We start from the raw sequence: 27,552 nt of genomic DNA, 5'->3' as shown, positions 1-27,552 counted from the left end.
AGGGCGGTAAATATTGACTCAACAGAGGGTGCTATATTTTTATTCAATAGGGGGCGCTAAATATTGGTAAATGTTTTGGCGGCATGCCCAAAATGGGAATGCGGGACACGATAAAAAAATGAGGTCATCATCGCCATGAAGGCTGGAAAACATTAGTTGGCACGAAGGTAGGTTAAGCCCCGTAATTGTAAATCAAGATAAAAAGGATATTTGCAGGATAACGCAAAGCCATTCCTCTCTTGAAAGTTTGAATGACTGATTGACTTCTTATGATTGTTGTACCGCACACATGAGATGCAAGTTGAAGTTTCAGTTTTCTTGGACGGATTTCTACATGTAGGTACGTGTAGTCTTGTACACGTACATGGGTCTTGCTCTTTTAGTAGTACATGTAGTACATGTATGCATGATGCAGTGACATGAAGGCCCAGCATGCCCGGCCTTATCTGTTTCCTTGTGCTCTAACATAATGGTTATGGTATATAGGTACATATATGTAGCCGACATACATGTGTATGTACGTTATTTTGTGTGATTTGCTGCCAGTTTTGTTTACATACATGTAGGGTTGTAATGCTCAGTTCCTTGGTTGTGCTCATTTTTAACACGCTGCTGAACCACGTACATGTAGCCTGTCCATACACAAAGACCCGTGAAAAATCGGTGTTCATTTCTAGTTTTTCTACCACAACCCAGAAATGCGTCAAACATTTGCTTCCTCAGTTGAGCATTATGAACTTCACATTCCTTTTGAAAAATTTGTGTAAGTTGGCAAAATTCATTGATTTAACTCCGGTCATTTTTATAGTTCAACATTGTAGTTTCGTCTTGTTTTGTTGTAATTTTATGTGTAAATTCACCGTTTATGCTCTCTTTCTGCTCAATTTCCCAACTTCAACCCGCCGTAACTCAGGCTAGCGCCACCATTTGTTCTTCTCAAATGCAGGGTAGTTTCTTCTATTCATTAGATAACTGACCATGTAAAAGTTATTTTGATTAGCCACTGTTTCACCCCTTCTATAGAAACACAGTTTTGCTTCCAATGAAATTACAGTTGATTATGCACTCAGCCATCGGCTTCCACATCTACGTGTGCAGGGCGTTCGTATACCACATGTGCGTGCATGTGGTAGCCATGTTACATTGAGACAGGATTTGCGAGTGCATGGGAATAATTCTGTTAGTACATGTAACACATGTAAGTCCTCTTTTATGACCACTTTGCATTTTCAACAACCATATATTCCTAAGAATCACTGCTTTTACAATGACGTTGATGTAAAAGGAACATGGAATTTAAAGTCTTGTACCTGTTTCTGCATGTAACACATTGCACAATACTGTATGAGTCTGCCCTGGTATCGTCCATTTTGTCCACACTGGGTTTGGGCCCTTTGGGCAGCTCTGTTTACACAAGGCTCAAGGCCGAAGATCAAAAGATTAGCGCACAGTAGTTTTTGGAGGAGGGCTTTCTGTATTGCTAGGAATTGATATGATCCATCAGTTTCAGTTTAGGCCTACTTTCTTGAATCTAGTCTTTGTTTAATTTGATTCATGCTTATGACAGTACCGTACCGATGACCCTTATTCTGCTTTTTCAATCAGATTTTCCCTTGAGAGCAACTGTGACGTACATGTACCAATAAAAATAATCATAATTATTTTTGTTTTTATAGTGGCTCTAGAAAACAGTGTATTTTCACAGGTTTGGGTTGTTCAACCTGCACAGTGTATGTCGCCTGCCCTGCTGGTATCAATCCAGTCATACAGACATAACAAAGTCTACATGTTATGCATGTACATGTAGGTTGCTCGTGTGATAAAAACAGGATTTCACCGAAAATAGTCAAACCGACTGGTCGAGCATTTCGTAGGTGAATACCTTACATTTTTCACTGCTAAATGAGACTGAATAGGACTTGTTTAATGCTTTGAGATGGTGTTCTCATAACATTAGGTCACTGCTGGGAAAAATGATCGGTATCACCATCAGAAATGCTTCCTTTATGTACATGTTTATCTTAACTGAAAGGAAGTACAGTGTAGTCTGGAATTACAGTAGTCTTTATAGAGGGCCTGTGTATGACGCCATGTTCGAGGGCATTTCTTTCTTCCTCTAGGATAGGTTCAAGTAAACCTTTTCACTTGACTTTCCTCATACAGTGTTGCCAGACGTCTTGTGGAAAAAGCCTCAACTTCACACTAGCACTGTAACCTTCACACTCGCTGTTCAACATTTGTGGACATTTTCAGAGTGATGAAATTTTGTCCATTGAAAATTCAAAAAGGTTGGCGTCTGGGAACTGGGCAAGAATTCTACTGAATGTTGCCTAATGTGCTGCACTTGAAAACATCTCCACAAATCCCACATAATTTAAGACGATCTGTGAAGCTGATCAATTTCAATAAATTTTTATTACATGTACCTCAATTAACATACCTACACAAAAATTCTTTAGAATTTTTTTACATTTTTGGGCCCATTTTTAAAAGAGTCCATTTTCCCTTGTCCAGAAAAAAATCTTTAAAATTGAGCCAAAATTAAAATTTAAATGGAACATATATTGTCGTGTGTGAGTAAAATCAGAAACTTTGAATTAGAAAACTGGAAGTTTAATGAAATTTCACTTATCATGAAATTTGAGGTGAAAATATTGCACCTGCAAGGCACTGGAGGAAAAATATCTAACTGCGCCTACGTTATGGGCTATACAATAAGTGAAGGATGTTGCTGTAACTACAGCAAAAGCTGAAGGATGCACTGTTTATTTTAATTGTAGGAGGAAGTCAGAGTAAGAGAAGATGATGGAGCAAGTACAGGCTGATGTGTGGGCAGCATCACCGGAGAGAGCAGAACCTGAGTAAGTTCCTTCCCAGCATCAGGTTATTCAAAGATGAGCTGGATTGAGAATCTAAACTGTACAATGTATTCCTGCAAATTTACTTATCTTCTCCTTTTTTGTTAAATCTTAATTTCAGCCTTCCTAGTTTTTCAAATTACACCAGGGGGTTTGTGGAAGATGTAGCAGGATTGAGGGAGGTAGAGCCCAGCCCAGCCACTTTGATTTCACGAGGGACTTGATGCCTTCGTAGAATTTTGGAGAATGTACCATTGTGGGGAGGATTTTTAAGATTTGGGAAGATTCCCAGGAACCACAGTCTTTCTATGCTGTCCTTTTGTCTTACTACTTGAATGATCTTTCTTAATTGTTTTGTCTTGACTCCAGTAGCTTGGATGAGTTCAGCCACATAGAGAATGATGAAGATGACTCTGACGTTAGCCGTAGCACAGACAGTGAAATTAGGTACGTGTACCTTGGCCAGAGACTATGTGTGAAAAGGTTCTGGATGACAGAAAAAAGTAACAATTGGATACGAAAACTTAGCATTGTGTGTTCCAGTTTCAAAATTAGACAATATAATGGAGGTGTCCCCTCAGAAAAGACATTGAATTTTTTTTTATATCTGTTAGAATTTCTTTGTTGTAAGAGGATAGAAGCAGGAAGAAGTCCAAAAATTTCAAACAAAAAGAGAAAATAGAAAAAGTGAAAGAAATTTATTCCTTGTTTCAATTTTGTTTTTTTATGTGGTGAAGTCACCTGTCTCGTGTTTTCGGAATTGAAATCAACTAACAGAGTCAATGATGACATACATGTGTGTCTTTTTATCCCCATTTTGTTCTAAAGAAGTAAGCACAGGAGAAACTCAAGTTCATGTGAGGACTCTGGTGACAGCGACCCTGACAGTGATGAGGAACAAGAACAGTGGATGAAGAAAAACAGCAGGTAGAAAAGCTGTCACATTGCAGTCTGCTTAGAAATCAATTTATGCTGGTACATTCGGCCGTGGCACTTCTGAATTTAACCCTAAAAGAGTTGCATTACTTTTACCAGTTCATCACAGACAGGGGAATTTCACAAAAACTGGGCTGTCCAATGCAAGATTTTTTGAAAACTTGATATGAATGTACAAACTTTCCTTTCTGATACAAGTTTGTAGTTTCACTTCAACCTGTTTTATTTTTTGACAGTCATTTGGAAGTTGAAGGCCACACATGTGCCAGCCTGCGTACATTGAGCATGTCAGCAGTTTGGGTTGATCTCTCTTGGAGAAATGGACACTGCTTGAGAGAGTTGTGTTTGCTTTTCACAAAATTGTGTCCGAATGGACCGTGGGGAGTTACCATCGAAAAAACACCCAAAGGCTTGTGGAAAATGTGCACTGCTGTGATACCGGAAAAAATGTTGAGGGGGGATGTGGATTCCCTGGCTCTTTTAGGATTGAAGTTCAGATGGGCTTCAAGAAATCCTCACTTACTTCAAACAGTCCCTGGGTATATTCTTTTGTTTGTACATTTGGCAACTGACCTTGTCCAAATCATCCGGCTTAGGCTGACATTAGTACATAAGTCTATGACAGATGGCTGAAGCCGCTTCTTTCAGACTTACCTCAGCCATACGTTGGGACATTGCCTTAAAAACTCTTTTGGGGGCATGTTCAAAACTTAGTCCCCCAGAACAGAGGGATAAATAATACCATCTTCTCTTTTATTTCTTCCAAGGCGATAGCAGCGTGGTTGGCGCCTTGCCCCCGGGCTCATCTTCTAGCATCACTGCCCTGATACGCGAAAGCAGCATGGTTGGTCCCTTCCTGTGAGCTCATCTTCTGGCATCACTGCCCTGATAATGTAAGGCGGTAGCAGCGTGGTTGGTCCCTTCCTGTGGGCTCATCTTCTGGCATCACTGCCCTGATAATGTAAGGCGGTAGCAGCGTGGTTGGTCCCCTGCCTGTGGGCTCATCTTCTGGAATCACCACCCTGACACAGTAAGTCATCTCTCTTGTTTCTTTTCTCACTTAAGTACAGGATTAGTAATCATAATTTTGGTGTTCACAACAGTTTGCCTTATACCCATCAGTCCCTGTACCAATCAGAACCCACCCAGCCAATTACTACATGCACTGCGGAGTGCTGTATGCTGTCTGATATTTAGCAGTGACTATTTCTGAAACTAATGGGTGCAAGGGTGGATCCAGGGTCATGGGGGCAGTGGGGGCTTTGTTCCTTCTCCAAAAAGAGCATCAGTATAAGATTTCAGAAAATGAAGGGAATTTGGTGGGTTTGCAAAAGTGTGTGGAAAGCCCCACAATGTAGCAATAGGTGCCCCCCCAACAGAAAATAGCTATGGATCTGCCCTTCGGTTGAAACTTTCACCCATAACCTTTTGATTTTTAAAAAACAGCAAAAGGTTGACTTTACTTGACATTTTTGGTGATTTTTTTTTTCTTGTGTTTAGATTTGAGCAGACCTCCTTGCCACTGCAATAGCTGCCTACGTTGAGGCTGGCTAACTTTTCATGCATACAGTGCGACTGGACTGACCAGCGATGAAATCTCCAATGTTGAAGACACAGGCCTTACATTGTGAAAAGTAGCAGGTAAGAGTGTCATGTGATTCAGGTCGGCTTTTGGCCAGTAAACAATAAATGTAAACGTCACAAAAAAAGGAGCACCTGTTTTGGGAGACCCTCCATTCAAAGGTCAGTCCATCATTTGCCCTTTGTGGATTATGTTTCTTTGAGGCAACAAAATTACTTGAAGTCAAAGAAGGTTGCCTAAGAATCAACTTGATGAAGTTTAATCTCAGTGAATACTATTATTCTCAGAAAAACAATGTTTTTAGGATTTCTAATCAGCTCAAAAGTTGCTGAGTCATGTTTGAAGTGCACCTGAATTCAGCATCTAGGACAAGTTCTTATGTTTTGGTCAAATAAAACCTTGCAATGTCTCAAGCTGAACCTATAAATTATGTCATGTAGAGACTGTGCATGCATCGTGTCACAACGCTTGCATGCGTGCTTCTAATAGCAACTATCCAAATCTTTATCACATCGTTGGTAATGGCCTCCTTTCATAGTTTTCTTCAAAGTGACAGCTTGCAAGAAAAACAAGTTTCACTGGGAGTTTAGCTCTGGACATAACGGTCTTCAAACAAAGTTTACTTTTTATCAATACTTTTATCCGTTACTTTTTTGGATAACTGCAAATGATGGACTGTACCTTTGATATTTACAATCCTACAGAAATTAATCAAGTTAGATTCAACGAGTATTTCCCTCTAGATGCTTTGAAACCTCAATTGTTACAGTAGCCCCACTATTGATAAAGATGTGGTCATTTGAATACAAAAGGACAGACATTCTGTTCATGAACTGATAGACCTATCCATCTTGAGCAGAAGCACCCCCTCATTGGCTGAAAAAAGCCATTGTGGTGGGGAGTTTTCATTTTGTTTGTAAGAATGCAGTTGCAGTATCTACAAATTTATTGTTTGTGAACCAGTGAAGTGCAGTTCCCACAAAAGGAACCTGCTTTGCCAGGAAAATTGTGCCCTTTCTTAGTCCGGCTCAGACCTCACACCCATAAAGGAGGGTTAGTTTTTTCCGAAATATCTGTTTTAGCTGCAGCTAAGCTCATTCTTTTGTGCTTGATTTTTTCCCCAGACTTTGTTATACAGAAGCTGTGCATATGCCCAAGGAGGACCAGACCATGGTGCAGATTAGAAGAGCGCCCTCGCCTCTTTCAACCTTATGGAGGCAAGATGGAGGATAAGATCCTATAGGGGTGCACTGCCCAATTCAAGGGAAATTCTTGGGCAGGCTGAGGCGCTCAAAAAGTACCCCTACAGTTTATTTGGAAAAGAGGAGATTGTGTGGTTCAAGAATTTGTGGGATTGTAAAAGAATGGCCCAGAATGAACTCCCTAGATTCAAGGGCTCCCATCCCAGGGCGAAGCATAGAAAAATGCCACTGAAAAATTGTCCCAAGAGCCTGAAAAGGTGGAGGGATGTCATTTGAAAAATGGCCGCTGACAGACTTGGGAACGTTCACTTTTTGGAAGGTGAGTTTGTTTTGGGTGGATAATTAAAAATTTCATTGGTTAACCTACTAAAAATTGAAAATCAATTGAGAGCTGAATGACCCCAGAACACTTTGTTTTTTGTTTGAGAGGCCTGAGGGACTTCGGTCGCCCGCACCGGGGCTGCAAACGTGGTCGATTTTACATTGTCTTCAATGGGGCTTCAATTAGTTCAGTGCACCCTATATTTCAAAATGGCGGCTTCCATGGGGGCTTGGCGGTGGAGATTTAAAAATGGTTTCTGCTGTTTACATTCATCTTAACTAGGGTTTGGAGACAAGAAGAGGTTCTGGTAGACAGTTTTTTGATCTGTTACAAACTCAGCGGTGTTTTTTTTTATTGACAACAGTACTTCACAGGTATAAAGAGTTTACAATATGCAGTGTCTATGTACAGTTTGTACCAGTGCCGTGTAACACATACTGAAAGCAGACTTTAAACTTTTCAAACTTATCCTTCAAACTTTTTAACCAGTCAAACTCTACGGCATGGGCTTTCATTTCTTTGATCCGTTCAAAATGGATGAAGACGATATTGAAATGTGGTGTGAGAAGATAAAGAATAAAATCTCTAAAAAGAGCATATTTGAGCCAGCAACAGGCTGCAGGGAGTGGATTGGCAGCACTAAAGGGAAAAAGGGGAAAGGTGGAAATTATGGAAGGATGAATGTCCACCTTCCACTGACAGGATCAAATGCTCGCATGAGGATGAGTGTGCACAGACTGGCTTACATCGTACATACCAAGAATTTAACATTATCTCGGGGGTACGATGTGAGCCATATTTGCCACAATTCTTTGTGTGTGAATTGGGACCACCTGTCCCTGGAGTCCCGTGCAACTAATAATGCACGGAAAACCTGTAAGAGGAAAGGGGCATGCATGGGGCATGACAACTATCCGCCCTGCATGTTGGAGCATGGTTGAAGTAACTGATGTAAGTTGCTCCCTGGACTAATCCAGAAAAGGGCAAGCCCTATCCCTAGCACTTTCAACCCTAGTTGACCGTAACCCTAATGCTTTCAACCCCTAGCGTGATGTAACCCTAACACTGTCAAACTTAAAAGTTGGCAGACTCTGTTCACTTTACACATTCATTGTACAGTAACTGTGCTCTGAGTAGACATTTCGGACATTTTCATTTTCTTTGCGTTTGGATTCGTCGTTTGGCCCGGGATTCAATTGTCCTGGATTGTACAGGGCCTGTGCAGTAAAGTAAGCATTGTATCTCTCCCCTCGACATTGTGCCCTGCGCTTCTGATATCCTTTTGACTTGGCACGCTTTCTGTGATATTTTTGCTTTCTGTCCATTTCAGCGAGAGCATGTGCTGCTGGGGAGCCAATGCTTATTGGACATCCAGCTGCTTTGCATTTCTTTATGATGGAGTTTGCATGCCTGTTATTAACAAGGTGCACTGAGCTGTGATCTCTGGCTGCAGCGTTCCTTGAAAAGGTGAGAGTACCTTTAGGATTGGTCATTCCAAAAGCATGATTCATGGCTTCACTCTTTTGGGTACTCATACCGTACCTTGTTTTTTGTAAAGCCTCGTACCCGATTCGTTTTTCCACAAGTTTCTTGAGAAGGAACTCGTCGGCATTGGACAGCTTAAGCTTTCCCCTTACATAGCGTGGCATGTAAGGGAATTTATAATTCCCTTTACAAATTTGTGAACCTTTTCGGCACAGACTATGATTCCCCGCATAGCATTTTGGGATAGCGTTTGAAACCTTAGCTGCAAACTTTTTCATTTTCTCAACATTTCCATTACATTTTTGGAGGATTGCACTGGCTTCAGCTTGTGCCCGATGACTTACATCATCACCAAAACGATTTTTCAGTTGTTGTCTTTGTCTCTCAGTTCTATATGCACATTGGGGGAACATAGTTGTACTGAAATTGGCATTACTGACAGCAGAACATAAAGACCTATTCAAATGAGGACAGTCCAGTTGCTCCACAGGGTCTGTGTCAGTTCTGGTCCTCATGTGGGATTTTAAACCAGCTGCCAAATGCCCGTCTGCATCGGTGGTCACGCTGCTCACTAACAGGGACTCCTCACTTTGTAGCATTTTCGCAGCACATCTCAGTCCCCCTTCCTTCTCGTCTCCCATGTTAAATTCAGGTCGGCGTGTAGCTGTGCATCCTTTGTGTCCGGGGCACTTTGTTTTCTTCCCCTTTGCTCGCTGCATATCTCGACTCTTGCAGAGTTTGCTTTCGTGATGATACATGATCACGTACTTCGAGGAGGTGACATTTTCACAGACCGTGTCTCTGGTTTGTGTTGCTGGTACAAAGAGAGTTTGTTTCCGGGCATTTCTCAGTGGGTTGTTATACTGTCTGTCCATCTCAACAGCAACTGGACTCTCCCTCTCGAATCCCTGTAGCTCGTGGATGTCTTTCACAGTTCTCCTCTTTGCAGCCATGTCTTGCAGGTTCTCCTGAGTTATAATTTCACCGCATTTGTCTGCAATCTTTTGCAGTCCCCTACCTGAAGGAACAGTCGTGTCCATAGCTGCCAGGAGCCTTCTTGCACCTGCTGCTGCGATGCCGGTATTGTAGAGTCCAACCTGGAATGCCATGTTTGGAGTAGCAGTGCGTCGCCCAGGCCCCTTTTGAGGTATGTCGGTGTACAGTTTTTGTCTCTGTGTCATGAAGCCGCACTTTTTGCAGTGCATCACTTCCGAAACAGCCAAGCCTCTGCATTCTTCTGCCTCTGGCATGAGTTCTGGTTGGCTGTCACACCCGGGATGCAGTCTTTGGTGATCAAGTGTAGCCTGTGCACCCAACTGCAGTGCTGAGCGTAAACTCACAAAGCGATATCCTCCCGATTGATTTGTTCCATCCCTGGACTGGAGCTGGTCGAGTGCAGTAATTTCTGCAGTTTTCGGTCGGAGCAACATCACATTTCTACACTTGGCCTCTGCTGTTGGTAGCGCCTGGCAGAAAAACCCTCTTTCGTCTCTGCAAACAGCTAGCTCAAGCTGCTCAAACGTTGGTCGAACATACCGAGGCCTGTCTGTCTCAGTTGCATCCTCACTGGCACAATGCAAAGTTTTGGGTGTCAATTCATGCTTCTGTTTGAACCAAGTTCTTTTCTTCTTAAAAATTCCCCGTCTAACTCGACCCATAGTGTCAGAGACAATATTAAACGTTGGCTCAGTGCTTTTCTTTGGGTCACTCGGAATGATTTTGTCTTGAAATGACTGATGTCATGCTTTTATTAATTTTGCTCCATAGTGATAGGGTGTTTTGTTTAAATTGGTTTCCAAGTGGCCAAGAGTGAACTGAGTTTCCAAGTGAAGGTCACCTAATACGTCACAAGTGTTTCTGTGTGTGTCTCCTTATAAGTATGCCACTTGGACAGGCTGTTGTTCCCCTGGGGGCAATAGCCTGATTGTTTCTGTGTGTTGCCAGGGTCACATTTCAATAAGTGGATTCCTGCCCATTAATTGTTTTAAATATGTGCTATTCTGATCAGCTTGCAACTTTTATGAGGAACAATCTGAATGATTTCTCATCAAAATGCTCCCATTTCCCATTTCAAATCAGTCCTTTCTAAACATTATGAAGGCAAGCCCAGGGGCTCTTTTCTCACTTAGTAATTAATTCAAAATAATTTCAAATGCAGATGGTAGCAGTGCTTGTGCTAATGGGGGGGGGCAGGGAAGGCCTTTTAATCACAACTGTAATTGACTAATGAGACCTTTTTTTCAACACTTCTTTCAAATTGAGATTGGATTAACCCCCCCCCCCACCCCACCCCCCATTTTTAATGAGCAAAACGTCCCACTTAATTAAACTATAGAGAAACCTTCTAAAAATAACATGTGCAGTGGCCAAATAACCTTCCAAACCCAAGAAATCACAGACATTTGCCAAAAAATGCAACTACAAGTTGCTACATCATTAGAACAGAACATTGCTGCTTGTGTGCAGTGCAGTGAGAGAAGGCAGCCTTTGCTGGCATAGACTGTGTAGATTGCTGTAGGCTGACCTTGAACATTTTGGCCCATAAATGGACATTGGATCATTTTTTGGAAAATTGGGCCCCATATGTGTAGACTTTGGTTCATCCTTCACCATTTAGTGCAGTTTTTCTGTGAGGCAATGAAATTTGGGTGTATATAAAGGGTGCACTGCCCAATTCAAGGGAAATTCTTGGGCAGGCTGAGGCGCTCAAAAAGTACCCCTACAGTTTATTTGGAAAAGAGGAGATTGTGTGGTTCAAGAATTTGTGGGATTGTAAAAGAATGGCCCAGAATGAACTCCCTAGATTCAAGGGCTCCCATCCCAGGGCGAAGCATAGAAAAATGCCACTGAAAAATTGTCCCAAGAGCCTGAAAAGGTGGAGGGATGTCATTTGAAAAATGGCCGCTGACAGACTTGGGAACGTTCACTTTTTGGAAGGTGAGTTTGTTTTGGGTGGATAATTAAAAATTTCATTGGTTAACCTACTAAAAATTGAAAATCAATTGAGAGCTGAATGACCCCAGAACACTTTGTTTTTTGTTTGAGAGGCCTGAGGGACTTCGGTCGCCCGCACCGGGGCTGCAAACGTGGTCGATTTTACATTGTCTTCAATGGGGCTTCAATTAGTTCAGTGCACCCATAGGGCTTCCCTGAGATGATTCATGAGAATATCACGGAGAGAAACTCAGATAAATGCCCGTCCTCACCTCCGTGACTGAGGAAGAGTTTCCACAGCAGGATCTCAGGCAGTGGTTTACACAGGCAAGGAAAAGACTGCAGTTCCTTGCTTCAACAGTGATGTAAATCTGTGCTGGGGACTGGGGCTGAATATGCTGGATGCCAAGGGACACTAGGGGGCGCTATTCATGATGTACAATGTACACTGTGTGTACCACAAACCTATAAACACAGTCTAAAATGTGTAACCATGATTTTATAAGTATGGGCAAACAGTGGGTGAAACGATGGATGGCAGCGTGTTCAGTGCACATTATGGGCAATGCTCTTACATTGCTTCTATTTGTTTACATGCGCTCCCAAAATGTGCTCCATTTTTTTACTCTTCAGCACTGGTATCTCATCTTTTCAAATGTTGCAACTGCATCCTTGTCAATCTACATAGGCCAGATCATAGAGGATGTTTTTTAAATTAAAAAAATGGCTTCAGACAATTTTCTGGCTGGAATTCTTCAATTTTGCATAAATTCCCTATACCAAGGGGTGAATTTGCCCATAGTTTTGATTTTAGTCGGTCACCACACTAATCACTAAATGTCAATGTAGTTTGGAATGTGATCTGGTTGTCTATGCGTTTATATGTTTGTGGTTTGTACACATGTAAATCTGTGTCTTGGACTTGGGGGGGGACAATGAATGGTAGAGAACACTAGGGGGCGCTGTTTGTGATACAATCGATTTGGTACTCTTTCACCGCTTAATCTCACATCAAAACTGTGTGCTACCTGCCTTTTTAGTGCTACTTAAAACATTTTGGCTGCTGGGGAGTTTCAAAAATACCTCTGCATTTTTGTCACTGCCAAAAAATTGTGAGCAGGAGATAATCCAATAACAGCCCCTCTAATCAAAAAGTGCCGGGGTAGTATGTATATTTGAACCCTGTTAATAAGAGCAATGTAAATACAACATTCTGCTTGTAACAAGGACATTTGGAGGTCCCAATCTCTTTGTTCTTCACTGGTTTCATTCTGATAATACAAGGTTCCTATTAATACAAAGTAATCAGCCAAGTCTGATGGACCTCTTACTCATGAAGTTGGACTGCATTCCCCCCCCCTTCACAGATTTACACCCCTGCCATCCTGTACTGAAGCAAGTCTGTATGTTTGTACATGTCTATTAGTGGGAAAGAGTTCCATACACAGGCATCACTTGACACCCTTTGTACAAACCCTACCAGACTGGGCCAGGAAATTCCAAGCAGTAAATGCTTCAATATATTCCCTGCTAAATTTGAATTTTTAGGACCATATAGCCTCCCAATGGCTGATTTACATGTCCCATTGAAAGCAGAAATGAGCAATGTCAGTGTACATGTATGGAACTCTTTGCATAATACTTTCATCGAAGTTCATGATTGAAAAGGTATTTTCCTATTTAAAGTAACTGTACTTGGTCAGAGTACATTTCAACAACCATTCCAAATAATTTACTCTCATTTACATTCACTCTCATATTTGGGCATATTTCTTGCTTTTAATTCATTTGTTGGGAGTCAGGTTTGCATAGCAGCTCTTTCCTCATCTTCCACCTCAATGGCCTGGGTTCGAATCCCACCAAGGCCCACAACCTCTGAAAACTGAAGATTTATTTTCCTCTTCATTGCCACTCATAGTCATCCTGCAATTAGCACTGAATGTTCATTGGATGACCAGAAATAAAAGAATAATGATAACTTCATAACTTATTTATTCATAGCAGCCATGTACGTGTAATCTCTATTGGATGATTTTCAGTGGGCCATCATTATCAACTGTTGCCAGTGTATGGATGTGTACATATCATTACATTTTTTTTCAGCCATTTCTTGCATTTTTTGGGGGGATGGGGACTAGTGTGAAGTTTTTAGAGGTGCAAAAAAAACTGCAGACAAATAATCACAGAGAAATTCAAGGAATCAAGTAGGGACTGAAAACCCAATCCACACGTTGGCTTGGGCAAGATTTGATTCTGGGTCGCTGAGGTGGAAGGCCAGGAAAGTACATGTATCACTGAGCAAACCTGTCAACCCAAAATGAAATAAACTCATAATGTTATCACAATGCTATACTTCAAAATTGTAATTTGTCATCTCAGTGCTAAAAGGTCCTTACTGAAAAACTGCATTCAATGCTTCTTTTTGAAAAACACCATTTTAAACAAGAAATTAGGCAAAAAATTCTTGAAATTTAAATATGTTGGTCCAAAAAAATTGTTTAATAGAAGTAAAACAAATGTTATTTGTTTCAATGCAACATTTCCTTCATGCTCAGAGTAAAACCCTGAAAGTATTTTCAAAAATATTAGTTTTGCTGTAATGACCTTTTAGCACTGACCTGACGAATTTGTACCATAAAATAGTCACTGTTTGGAAAGACTAGAGTCTAAAGTGATAGGAAAGTTTAAAAGTGACCAGTGTTTTGCACATTTCAAATCTCCCCTTTTCCCATTCAATCAAAATACCAGTTCTGTACTCATCAACACTGTCTTGCTCACCCAGTGACCATTCCAAACCTCAGTGTAACAAGTGTTTTTTATGACCCTTTGGAAATGTGGCTTTGAGTTTTCCTAGTGGAAGTCTTTTAATTATTAGCCTTTCCAATTTTAATTATCTCAAAAATTTTTAATCAGAAATTTGCTTGGTTTTGCAAATTTTTAGCTAGCTGTGGAAATATGCCTTTTCCAGGTGTATTTATCAAACTTTTACTATGTATCAGAACCTCTTCAATCATTCTGCTTTTTATGAAATAAATGTTTAAACTAACAGAACTGTTTTGATCAATTTTATTTGTGAATGTGTAGTACATGTACTTTGCCTCTGAGCACATTCCCCCAATCTCAACCATTTTACACTGCCAGAGTTACATCTGTTTCCTATCTTTAGATTTTACACAGCAGCCCCATCCTAAGTCCTGCCAGTCTGAAACATCTTCCAAGCTCCTTATATAAAGTTCCCTCTTAGAGCCTTTTAGTCTTCATCCTATCAGGGCTCCAATAAACCCACTGAGCAATATGGAACATTAAGAAGCTATGTCCTTCAACCCCATGGGATCCTTAGGCCTCTAATATTGAAAGTCCCAAGCCCTCAGCCATCCACTCTACCCTTCCTATCAGCTCTCAGACTTCTAGCCCCTAGGCCTTCCACCCTTGCCTATCTCCAGTACAGAGTTTGGCTGAAAAATATTCTAAGTCCAAACAATGGAAGGTTTAACATTTAGAAACGAGCACATTTCTTCAAGAAAGTGCCGTGGCATAGTGGTTAAGGACCCTAACTGCAATGCACAAGGACCTGGGTTCAATTCCAGGTGGGCATGCACAATTTTGTTAAAAAACTTAGTATTATAAAAAAAAAATTAAAAAACCTCCTTTTCCGGAGACCCCAGGATTTGAACCGGGATCCCCTGGCCCGGCAGCCAGCTAGCTAACCACCAGGCCAATTGCCTCTTGATATAAATCATTTCGGAACTAATATTTAAAGGTTAGGATTGCGCAATTTCAAAAAAGGTCAGAGGACACAGTTAATCTGCATATATTTAAATAATTTGAATATGCAAACACAGGGCAGAGACAGCATACCAATTAGGGTAGAAACGGACTGATAAGTACTAAATTTAATGTATTCAGTTTAATATAAATTCATGCGTCAATCAAGTACACGTAGGTAGGCACTTCTACACTAACTGCTTCAGAATATTCATTTTAATATTATGTACATGTATCTGTCAGAAAAAATCAACTAGCGTAAAGTAACATCACTTTGAGAAAGATCCGGTGGACATGGAAATTTCTTTCAGAGGCATCTCTGAGAAAATTTGGTAGTAACAAGCCTCTTGTTCCAGCTACTTGTAACTTGGAATATCAGGAATTTACAATGCCTGCTTTTGCATTTTGAAAAAGCTTGAAAAATGAAAATTTTGATAAATACCAGCCCAGCTTTTTCCAAGCTTCAAGATTTCAAAGAGTTCTAATCTATCGACATAGCTAAAGGCATAACTATGATTTTGTGCAGTCGCCAACAATTTGACAGATTTTGAAAGTACAATTTTGAGTGCACAAATTAGTCTATCTAATGCACAGAATGCAAAATACTGATTATTTGGTAAACTAAATGATCATTTTTGGAAACCAACTTGAAGGGTAGCTGCAATCAATTTGTTTGAATACAAACCTTCAAAATGTATCCTATTTATCTCAGTTGACCTGATTTCTGGCTTTTCTTTCAGTATTTCAAAGGGTAATTTACTGTCTTTTAGGTTTTTATGCTAATGAACATTTCCATATTCATAGTAAAAGTGTGATATATCATTCCAGGAAGAAAGCCTCAATGTTGGATGGTTTCTGCTCAAAAGAAATCCTTCATTTTTGTAGATTTAGCTGGACACAAATTTCTCCTCTTCACTGATTCTTTGTTGTTTTTTGTTCATAGCAAAAAGCAAGCATTAAATTCTTTATCAGACCCTTTATTAGACTGGACTTCATAACAATAGCGCCCTCTGTTGTCCAGGAAAGCTTGGATGATTTCAAGTGTTAAAAAGGTGCCTTTTTCAATGCATGTAACCAAACAGGAATGTAAAAACACATCAAACAAGCTTGCAAAGTTCCCCATAAATTGTTTTCAAACATATTGCATTGCAGCTACGCTTTAAAATAAGATTACTTCTTTTTCTAGAGACAAATATACACCCTTGATACCGAAGCTGTCGTGCAAAATTGACGTTTCCCTTTAACTAAAAACATCTACATGGCAAGCCTGAAATCCTGTTTACTATGTTAGGACAACGCTGGATACTTTTTGCAAATCTAATATTTGAGCTTTGCAGCACCCTGTTTGTACTGGCCAAGTCTGTGAGGTGAAGACCCTCCAAGGACCACGGTAGACAGGAACCGCTTCACCCTGCTTGGCTCACTGATGTTCCTTTCCCTGCATAGGTGAGAAAAAAATGTCATGAGTCTCTTTAGGGCATTATGTTAGATTAAATCATTTGAAAAAAAGAGCAAGATTCTCGGCAATATGGATAACAACCAAATTGGCAGGGTTGTTAAAAATCATCCTTTTTGAGTGAAAGTCAGATTTTTTTATGTAAAGCGAATTTTTTAAATTTCTTGTAACTCATATGTTGGAAGTGTCCAACACATTTTGTTCTCAAATTAACCGAGTACAAAATTATTCCAAACACTCCTTATCACAGACCACTGTATAGAAAAAGACCGCTATGGAAGCTGCATATAAAGTTTGTCATCTGGCATTCTACAAAGTGTGTTTTAATCTTATGACTAGTCTCTGATTTCTTGGTTTTCATAGTCTTGTTACCAGCCACTTCTTTTTTTCTCTCAAAATGCAGCCGTATCCAATCTTGCTTTGGGCCATTCATCTTTGGAAGTTTTAATGTAAAGCTGCAGGTTTCTTTTAAGTTCATATGTGCTGACTTTTCAACCGTCTTTTTTGACATGTTTGAAGGCTGAACAACCTACATGTATCAACTATGAGAACCCTGAGAGATATTGTTGCTTCAATCAATGTCCATTCTTATGCAAATCATATGTTATATCATGTATGCACAATGAAATTTCATCTCAGTCGGCCTCAGTAAATCAATAAGTCACCCAAAGTTTCTAAATGAAAAAAAAAGATTCAAGGCCCCTTCTGATTTTAGAGTGAATGATAAATGAAGTGGATTCAGGGAACACAATCCCAAATGGGCATTTTGTGAATAAAGCTCAGTGGGCTCAAAATAGAGAATACTTATATATGCCCATGATTACACCCATTAGCTGAATTCTGATTAAGTTGTTTTAGAAGAATCAAAATATTAAAATTCAGCCATTTCTTCATTTAAAGGAACCAGGAAATGAATTTTTCTTAGAATCACTTTTTGTGTATCTCTGTACTCTTCTTCCATGAATGAAGACTGTTTGACATCTTTCATGAATTATGTGAACTGAACGTAGCACTTGTGCAAACATTAAAAATTGACCAAGCATTTCTGGACAAGTAAGGGCACTTTTGCTCTGATGTAAATCTAGGATTTAGGCTTCATGTTTAAAATCAGTGGAACATTGAGATTCAGTCCATTGGATAACATCATAGTTTTTCTCATGAATATGCAAATATGCATGAGCATAAAAAAGAGCAAACATCGAAATATGGGTTAAAATTGCAAAACAAAAATTCAAAATGAGGTTAATTGAAACCCAAAGATACAATTTTGACGGCTTTTAGTAAAATTTATTAAAATACTTCTATTTCCTGGTTCTTTAAATATCAAGCAAAAAGATTTCTGAAGTATTCATGAAACACACAGCATAATTTTCTTGAATGATTTTTTACCACTTCCTGCCAGGCGGCCCCCTTTCCGAGTCTATAGTCCAAAGGGAGCCCGGAACTGGGACAAAAGAGTGAGGCCTTATAACAAAAGACTGCGTTTAGCACAAAAGACTGAGCTGCTGCGCATTACCGACATTTTTTCCCTCTCAAAATTGGAGATAATCCAGCATTGTTTTGAAACAGTATACCACGGTTTGAGGCATTTTGAGCAAGTGGATTGCCACTGAGGACAAAAGCTCTCCACCACCGCAGCGATGAGCGACACAGCACCGCTGCACGCTACTCTGGCCTCTATTGAAAAGAAGTCAGCAGTGCACTGTGCCAGTTTCTGGAACAAAAGATTCTTACATAACATCACACAATCTGGGCTCTTTTTCCAAGGCTGCAGGCCTGGCTGAAATATTCAAATGTCAATAAAGTTAACTGTCAGCTTTAGAGTAGTGCCCAAAAAGTTCTTCATGTAGGTATAAACGACCATTAAATGAAATGATGAATTTTGAAAATAGAAAATCTTGAAAAGGACCCAGCATCTTGTCTTGCTCAAGAAAAACCCAACCGGCAGCAAGTGGTTAATGCTGTTTTTTAGTCATTTGAATTACAATTAAAAGTCAATGCTTTAAATAAAAAAATCCTGCCAATTAATTGAAACCATGTTTTCAAATTAAGTTAACTTTTTTAGGAAACTTCTTGTCAAACCTCTGCCTCCCTAAGAATGAAGTGTTACACATTTCTTTTAAAGGTGCAGTCCATCATTCGCAATTAGCCAAAAAAGGAACTGATGAAATTATTGTTGAAAAACATACTTGGTTGATAGATGGCTGTGGAACTAAACTCCCTGTGAACTTATTCTTTCTGGGGAGTTGTCATTTGAAGAAAATAAAAAAAGGCCATTGAAGACACTTTTTTTGGAAAATTGCCATTGGAAATGCACAAGCCTTCACACGACAAATACACATATCAGTTACTATAATTCATTGGTTCAGTGTGTGATATTGCATAGCTGCATTTGAGTGAATGGGAGAATTTGTCCCTGGGGCTCAAACTCCAGCGCAATTCTAACATGATTCAGTAATTTCTGATCTGAAATCCAACTCCTAAAATATTATTTTTCTCAGAATTTACAGTATTTACTGAGCTGAAACTTCATCAGGTTTGTTTTTAGACAACTTTCTTCAGATTTTGAGTAATTTTGTTGTCTCAAAGGAACATGACGCACAAAGGATCAGACAAATGATGGACTGTCCCTTCAACACATGGGAAGCTATGATCACTATTCACAATATCAAACATACAGTGGCAGCTGGCACATAAAATGATGTTTTTAAAAGAATCAATCATGACTCACCTATGCTCCTTAAGCCAGGTAACTTCATCTCCAAGAAAGGCCACAGTAAACACAACACTGAAACGAATACAAGAAGAATCCAATTTGTTAAATCTTCAGCAATTTCAAGCCATGGTGCCTTTGCAAATGACTGCAGAAACACAAGACACTTTAGCTCATGACTCCATATTTACTGGAGGTGTATTCAAAGCCAAACTCTTGAAGGACAGGTCCCAGCTGTGTAAATGATCCTTCAATGAATCTACTTAAAGGTAGGATTGGTCACTCAAGCCTGGATGGTTAGAGGATCATGTTCACCTGCTGGTTCATGTTGCTGAGACTAGAGCTAGGATTGGTCACTCAAGCCTGGATGGTTAGAGGATCATGTTAACCTGCTGGTTCATGTTGCTGAGACTAGAGCTCATGGTCACTCAAGCCTGGATGGTTAGAGGATCATGTTAACCTGCTGGTTCATGTTGCTGAGACTAGAGCTCATGGTCACTCAAGCCTGGATGGTTAGAGGATCATGTTAACCTGCTGGTTCATGTTCCTGAGACTAGAGCTACAGTACAGGTTAGAATTTTTGCCGACATGTAAACACACTTAGCGTGTCAGCACGTATCGAGTCAAACACACATGAAAGGAGTTAACCGCAAACACGAAGAGCGCTGACCCTGAATAACTGAGAATGCCGACACCGCAATCTGCTGAGTATAAACGTGCACACGCTACATGCAAACCCCAGAACAGCAAGGCCCTTTGTTGATCAGAGCAGTCATTTTCCTAGTTTCTCACGACGAAAAGTATTCAGTTTGACTGCAGCTCAAGTTATCTTCAAATTCCAGGGAAATGTGGTTAGTAGTTTACCTTGTATGAAGCAGGCGTCACCAAATCATTTGAGACAATAGAGCATTTTGTTTGACCATACAGGATCAATGAAAGTGTCATGCAGGCAACAATATTTAATAATGTCTGAATTGTTCCACAACTTCTGAATCAGGCACAGAAAATATTCAAGCGTGAAATCAATTTTTCAGCCGAGAACTGTAAGTAGCAATTTTACGATAAAGCAATTTTCTAAATTAGAGAAAGCTATTTTGTGAGAAATCCACAAGATACAAACAGGGTTTGACTTCACTGGTCTGCTGGCCAAATTTTAGTCAAGAAAGCCCCCACGGCAGTGATCCTAGTATACACATAGATAGTTTTGCCGTACTTGCTGTACCCGAGCTTAGTGTGTTCAAAATTGTGCGAATATAAATTCGATGTGAAGTGGGGATTTTTCCCATCAGTTTTCGACCTTGGAGCTGAAACATCTACCAAAAAAATCACTCCGATTCTGACCAAATTACGACCAAACTAAATGGCAAAGATCATACCGAAATGAAAGGAAGTCGGATCTGCATGTGCGATGTGCATATCTGTAAGGAAGGCACTATCTGGGTACAGTCATGAATAATACAGCAAATGACCTACATGTAACATGAATAAAACAACATCTGACGTTTCATGAGCCGATACAGCATTCGTCGTTCACAGCTCTGATCATAAACCCGTGCAGATAGAGCTCGTTAGCCTCAATTGGCAGTCTATTCCCATAGCTGTTTGCATGTGACAGCAGTCACACCCCTGGCAAAGTTAGTTTTAAAGGGTATGCCACTCCTTGCATGTGAAGACTGACTCCAGGCAGAGCGAGCAGATGAGATCAACTGTGGATCAAATGGATGTGAAAGCGGTGTCAGCAAGCACTGTGGAGTGTGTTAGACCCTGGATGTGACACGTAATAAGTCTTGGTCATCCCCTGCAGCCTGGCAGTCTCCAATTGTCATGGTTCCTCGTGCCATTGGACAAAGACTCACCAAGTCAAGAGAGTGGGACTACCCCAGTGCAACGATTCTCCTACTATAAAACACTCACACAGGTCCATTATGCAACTCATCATTGATCTGTCGTCCCCTTCAAAAGTCCTGCAGCAATGGGTGAGTGGCGACGGCAACAGGTGTTTGGTGAGCACTGGCAGTTGTCAGTCACAAACCTGTACGTCGGCAGCCTTGCCTTTATGAGGAGAGTGGTCGCTCTCCTCATAAACATGAAGGCAACAGGTAGAGCTCGGGAGCTCCCAGGGCGACTGGGTAGCCTCTTTAGGACAGCACTGCCCACCATTGTATGAGGGAGGGGGTTAGAAAAGGAACTCTAAGCAAATGCCTTGCCCCTTCAAGTCTGATCAGCTTACCGCGGTTGACAGACTCATCCTACCTGTGGTCAGAATAATAACAGTGAAAGCAAAACGAAAATCAAACTCATCAAGGGAGCCTGGAATGTCAGAACACTCCTTGAACGAGCCAACACCAACAGCAGGAGGAGGATTCGCCATTAGGTCGATGCTTGTGAAAAACCTTCCGTCACTTCCAGTTGGGATTAGCGAATGACTCATGAAGCTTCGCATCTCCCTCAGGAAGGACAGAAACCTTACTATTGTCAGTGCCTACGCACCCACACTCTCAAGTCCATACGACACCCAAGACCAGTTCTACCAGCTCCTTGATGAGACCATCAAGACCACCCCCAAGGCTGACAAGCCTGTCATCCTCAGGGATTTCAATGTGCAAGTGAGAAGAGACTACGGCAGCTGGGAGAGGGTCCTGGGGCTACATGGTGTGAGCAAACGTCAACGACAACGGCCTGCTACTCCTCAGCAAGTGTGCTGGAAGGAACATTTCAGCTCCCAGCTTAACAGACTGTCAACCGTGGACCCAACCACGCTTCACCAGATTCCACTGCAGCCTGTAGTGGAGGAATTCGACTCTCCTCCCACGATGGCCAAGATCAAGAAGGCGATCCACCAGAACCAGCTCTGGCAGAGAATCGGGAAGGACAGCATACCTGCAGAGATGTACAAAGCAGTAGGCCCTAACGCCCTCAACACCTTCCACAACATTCTGCAGAGTATCTGGGATGAGAAGATGCCAGATGACTTCTGTGATAATAATTATAATAATGAATTATTCAAAAAACGCTTTCCATGTCAATAACACCTCAAGGCGCTGTACAGTAAAATGCAAAAATGAAATTAGTTTTAAATAATCAAAACAAAGTAACAGGAGTTATATCACAAAATTTAGAATTAAGCAATAAAAAAACATTAAATTAAAATATTCATAAAATGAAGAAATTAAAATTAACAAGTACAAGATAAGTAGTAATCCTTAAATAAGTGTGTTTTTAAGCAAGATTTAAATGTATCCAAAGTGTCAGCAGAGCAAACTGCTACTGGTAGCCTGTTCCATGATTGAGGAGCATATAGTGTGAAAGATCGATCACCATGGTATTTAGTTTTACCAATTGGCTGTTGTAAACAAACTACTCCAGAAGTTGTCGAGCGCAACGTGCATGTACTCGATCGAACATCAAGTAATTCACATGAATAATCTGGAGCTATTCAAGACATGCAATTTTAAATTCCAACCGCTTTTTCACCGCAAGCCAATGCAAACTTTTCAAAATCGGGGTGATATGCTCAAATTTTTTAATCGTAGTGATCATAGTTTCATCGTAGTGATGCCCCCGTAGTCTCTTTGTACAAGAGCAAAGGAAGCAGGGCAGACTGTGGCAACTACATGGGCATCTCGCTCCTCTCTGTTGCCGGGAATATCTTTGCACGGGTCATCCTAGACAGACTGGTCACCGTCTCCATCTGAGCGAATTCTCTCCCAAGCACAGTGCAGCTTTAGACATGCCAGAAGCACAGTGAGCATGATATTTATTGTGAGACAACTACAAGAAAGTGTACAGAACAGAACATGCCCTTCTACACAGTGTTCATCAACTTGACCAAGGCGTTCAACAAGGTCAACAGAGAAGCTCTCTGGACCTTGCTTGAACCAATTGGATGCCCAAAGAAGTCCATCAAAGTGATACGGCTCTTTCGAGACGGCATGACTGGTCAGGTCTTCACTAGTGGCAAACCAGCTGAGGAGTTTGCAATCAACTACAGTGTGAAACAGGGCTGCGTCTCGGCACCAGTCCTGTTTTACATCTTTTTGGCCCACATGCTGTTCCACACTGAGCCAGACCTGGAGAAGGGAGTCTTCATCCGTTACTGCATAAATGGCTCCCTCTTTGACCTCCCTCGCCTCACCGCCAAAACCAAGTGCCACTTCGACCTCATTCAAGAAGCAGTCTTTGCCGATGACTGTGCACTGATCGCCCAATCAGATTCTGACCTACACCTCATGCTGGACTGCTTCTCAGAGGCCTCTAAGCTGTTCGGCCTGAAAATCAGCCTCAGCCAGACCGCAGTGTCTCACCAGCCTGCTCCAAACAATGATTCCCCTTCCCCAACCATCATCATTGATGTTACCCAACTCTCAAACATCTAGAGCTTCACGTACTTGGGTAGCATCATCTCACACGATGACTCCCTCAACAAGGAGATCAACACCTGCATCAGGAAAGCAAGCCAAGCACTCGGAAGGCTCTGCAACAGAGTCCTGAACCAGCCCAACAGACACCTGATGACCAAATTCAAAGTTTACAATGCCGTCGTTCTCCCCTCGCTCCTCAATGGATGTGAATCACGGACACTATATCACAGGCACATCAAAAAGCTGAAGAGCTTCTACATGCATGCTCTCCACTCCATCCTTGGTATCCAGTGGCACAACCGCTTCACAAACCTCATAGTCCTGGACTGTGCAAATTTTAACAGTATAGAATCAGTGCTAATCAAGGCCCAGCTGAGATGGGTGGAGCATGTCATTCACATGGAGGAGCACCGGATGCCAAGATACCTACTGTACGGTGAATTAGTGTGTGGCAAACGAAGCAGGGCCGGCCCAAGAAGAGGTTCAAGGGCTGTGTCAAATCTAACCTTCAGATGAGCGACATACACCCTAAGGACCTTGAGTCTCACGCCAGCAACAGACCACTATGGCAATCGCTTGTGCTCAAGGCCAGCTCCAGGTTCGAGGAGGCCCATCAACAACATCTGATTGTAGCAAGGGAAAAATGCCACCAGCGAGACAGCCTGCTGACGACAATGACTGACTTATGGTGCCCCCACTGTTCCAAACTTTGCGCATCCAGCTTCGGATTGCGCAGACACCCTCGAGTTCATCAAGTTACTATAAAACCATGACGTCTTCTTTGAATCCAAAGGACCATTACAAAATGTATCTGACTTGCGCCTGTTTGTACTCCACACACGCTCACAGTTTCAGACTTAATATTTTTTATCGAAATGTGCCTGACTTTTTGCGCCTGTTTGTACTCCAAATGCGCCCACAATTTATGAAAACCGAAGTATGAAATAATGGGTGCATGTGGAGTACAGACAGGCGCAAGTCAGGTACAGGAGCCTACCTGTATAGTACATGTTTTATTCATGTTACGTCATAGGTAGTATTATTCATGATCGTACCCAGCTTGCACCCAGAGAGAGTCTCCCTATCCATAACTTCATAAATATGTATGTATGTGATGCGAAAGGGCTGTAGCTTTGTTGTCGCTGTATTGAAATGAATAGATGCAATACAATCATTTCGATTGATGATTGGTGGTTGGGATGAAAGCACTGGAGTGGTTGTAGTTTCATGATTGCTTGGTAGTGGCATTATCGTAGCACGGTTACAGCAGAACATCTGTTATTGGCATCGCAGCAAATGAAAAATTCAAATTAAAATTTACGCAAGTTCAGGGGCGGTTTTTAAATTTACTGAAATTCTGATACATGAATTCCATAAATTAAGAAATACTTCATTGTAAAATCAGCTTGTTATTAGAGTTCTAGCTGAGGAATGAATTTCTTTCATGGTTACTGTTTATCTGTGAAAAAAGTTTCTCGCGCAATCAGGAATTGCTTAAAACCGATCTTGCATTAGAATCAGCAGGAAAAGCATTGTTGTCACTCCAGTCGATTGGACGAGTTTAAAATTCAAAGCTTACATTGGGGAAAAAGTTTTGTAGTATCTAAACACACACAGTGCACTATTGGCCATATTCAGTGAAATGGGGCATTTTTCAGATGTAATCCGACTGAACAACTTCGCAATCCAAAACTAAAAGAAAAAGGCTGTATCATACATATTTCGATATTTTAAGACGGTCATCTTGTCAGCCAGGCGCTACATGTACGTGATTTCACTTCAATGCGCTGCCATACAGTGTACATGTACATGCACAAAGCTGGAGCAACGGCTCAGCGTGTGGTTAACTGTTGTCAATCACCTCTGCTGTCTGCGGTCACAAGCCCTGCCGAGATGAGGTCTGGGGTCAGGCTTGTCATGCATTGGACCAGCAATGCAAGGTAAAGCCTGCAAAGCATGTATTGAACAGCGTGTCAGGTTCATCACTTATCATGTTAGAGTGACAGCTAAAACTCTGACCTGTACTGTATAATTGGTCACTCAAGTAGCATGACTAGAGGCTCAAGATCCCTCAATGTAACTGCTCAGAGCTAGGATTGGTCACTCAAGTCTGGATGGTTAGAGGCTCAAGTTCAACTGGTTTGTGCCTGTGTCCACGAACAGGACATTTCACCCTTTCTATAAAAACAGCATATTAGATGGAGCTATTCAGGCCATTTAAATGGGATACTTACATCAACATATAGGTCAGAACACCTGGACGGTCATTCTTGAGATGGTTTGCCGGTGAAAGGAAATATGAAAGACAAAACCGTGAACTCTGGCGGGAAAAAGAAAAAGAAAGGTGAAAATCTGTGATTACATGTAGGTGGTTACACCTAAGACAAGTTTGAGTGATGACGATGGTTAAGTGCTTTGATAGATGTCAGCCAAATGATGTACGGTAGAAAGAAAAGAGGAAAGATTAGAAAAGAAAAGAAAAAGAAAGACCGTGCCACTTCTATTTTTAACAGGGATAGGAACAGGATCAAAAGTTTCATGAAGGATGGACTCATTGATAGTGAAGCACAATCCAGCAAATTGTAGAGAACAATGAATTACCCCCCCCCCCTCGATGCCTCCAGAGGGGGGAGGGTGTGCACAGAGAACCCATGATGCCTCCAGAAGGGAGAAGGTCCACAGAGAACCCACGATGCCTCCAGAGGGGGGAGGGTGTGCACAGAGAACCCACGATGCCTCCAGAGGGGGGAGGGTGTGCACAGAGAACCCACGATGCCTCCAGAGGGGGGAGGGTGTGCACAGAGAACCCACAATGCCTCCACAGGGGGAAGGGTGTGCACAGAGAACCCACAATGTCTCCACAGGGGGAAGGGTGTGCACAGAGAACCCACGATGCCTCCAGAGGGGGGAGGGTGTGCACAGAGAACCCACGATGCCTCCACAGGGGGAAGGGTGTGCACAGAGAACCCACAATGCCTTCAGAGGGGGGAGGGTGTGCACAGAGAACCCACGATGCCTTCAGAGGGCGGAGGGTGTGCACAGAGAACCCATGATGCCTCCAGAGGGCGGAGGGTGTGCACAGAGAACCCACGATGCCTCCAGAGGGGGGAGGGTGTGCACAGAGAACCCACGATGCCTCCAGAGGGGGGAGGGTGTGTACAGAGAACCCACAATGCCTCCAGAGGGGGGAGGGTGTGCACAGAGAACCCACGATGCCTCCAGAGGGGGGAGGGTGTGCACAGAGAACCCACAATGCCTCCAGAGGGGGGAGGGTGTGCACAGAGAACCCACGATGCCTCCAGAGGGGGAAGGGTGTGCACAGAGAACCCACAATGTCTCTAAAGGGGGGAGGGTGTGCACAGAGAACCCACGATGCCTCCACAGGGGGGAGGGTGTGCACAGAGAACCCACGATGCCTCCAGAGGGGGGAGGGTGTGCACAGAGAACCCATGATGCCTTCAGAGGGGGGAGGGTGTGCAGAGAGAACCCACGATGCCTCCACAGGGGGGAGGGTGTGCACAGAGAACCCACGATGCCTCCAGAGAGGGGAGGGTGTGCACAGAGAACCCACGATGTCTCCAGAGCGCGGAGGGTGTGCACAGAGAACCCACAATGTCTCCAGAGGGGGGAGGGTGTGCACAGAGAACCCACAATGTCTCCAGAGGGGGGAGGGTGTGCACAGAGAACCCACAATGTCTCCAGAGGGGGGAGGGTGTGCACAGAGAACCCACGATGCCTCCAGAGGGGGGGAGGGTGTGCACAGAGAACCCACAATGCCTCCAGAGGGGGAAGGGTGTGCACAGAGAACCCACAATGCCTCCAGAGGGGGGAGGGTGTGCACAGAGAACCCACAATGCCTCCAGAGAGGGGAGGGTGTGCACAGAGAACCCACAATGCCTCCAGAGGGGGGAGGGTGTGCACAGAGAACCCACAATGCC

General features: G+C 42.2%; 2 protein-coding genes and 1 long non-coding RNA gene across 5 annotated transcripts in view; 2 read left to right on the top strand and 1 right to left on the bottom strand.

Moving 5' to 3' along the window:
• Positions 1–51: 51 nt before the first annotated feature.
• Positions 52–6,629, top strand: LOC147797898 (uncharacterized). 3 transcript variants are annotated; one of them, XR_015426651.1, is made up of 7 exons: positions 52–167; positions 2,781–2,861; positions 3,228–3,305; positions 3,687–3,785; positions 4,562–4,824; positions 5,295–5,435; positions 6,501–6,629. It is a non-coding gene; the product is annotated as an uncharacterized LOC147797898 (long non-coding RNA). The 3 variants fall into 3 exon arrangements; XR_015426652.1 differs by lacking the exon at positions 52–167 and adding an exon at positions 422–1,198 and having other exon boundaries at positions 3,231–3,305; XR_015426650.1 differs by lacking the exon at positions 52–167 and adding an exon at positions 434–1,198.
• Positions 6,630–21,682: 15,053 nt separating this feature from the next.
• On the top strand, positions 21,683–22,948 carry LOC147797897 (uncharacterized). The gene is made up of 2 exons (XM_087141827.1): positions 21,683–22,229; positions 22,821–22,948. Exons 1-2 carry the CDS (start codon positions 21,683–21,685, stop codon positions 22,946–22,948), a joined length of 675 nt encoding a protein of 224 aa, XP_086997953.1.
• Positions 22,949–24,611: 1,663 nt separating this feature from the next.
• Positions 24,612–27,552, bottom strand: part of LOC110990844 (uncharacterized) — a 33,623-nt gene continuing 30,682 nt past the window's right edge. Inside the window, exons 8-9 of the transcript XR_015426644.1 lie at positions 25,849–25,934; positions 24,612–25,561 (exon numbers count right to left, since the gene is read on the bottom strand). The gene's annotated coding sequence lies outside the window, so the exon portion shown is untranslated. The remainder of the gene's footprint in view (positions 25,562–25,848; positions 25,935–27,552) is intronic.

Source organism: Acanthaster planci, linkage group LG10 (genome assembly GCF_054643075.1).
Source record: "Acanthaster planci isolate LZ-2023a linkage group LG10, COTS_SCS, whole genome shotgun sequence".
Classification (NCBI taxonomy): Eukaryota; Metazoa; Echinodermata; class Asteroidea; order Valvatida; family Acanthasteridae; genus Acanthaster; species Acanthaster planci.
This window is presented reverse-complemented; position numbering and strand designations above follow the sequence as displayed.

Coding starts and splice junctions, on each gene's coding strand:
- LOC147797897 (XM_087141827.1), top strand. CDS start 21,683: ATGAAGCTTCGCATCTCCCTCAGGAAGGACAGAAACCTTACTATTGTC. Junction 22,230..22,820: donor GAAGATGCCAGATGACTTCT/GTGATAATAATT, acceptor ATGCCCCCGTAG/TCTCTTTGTACAAGAGCAAA.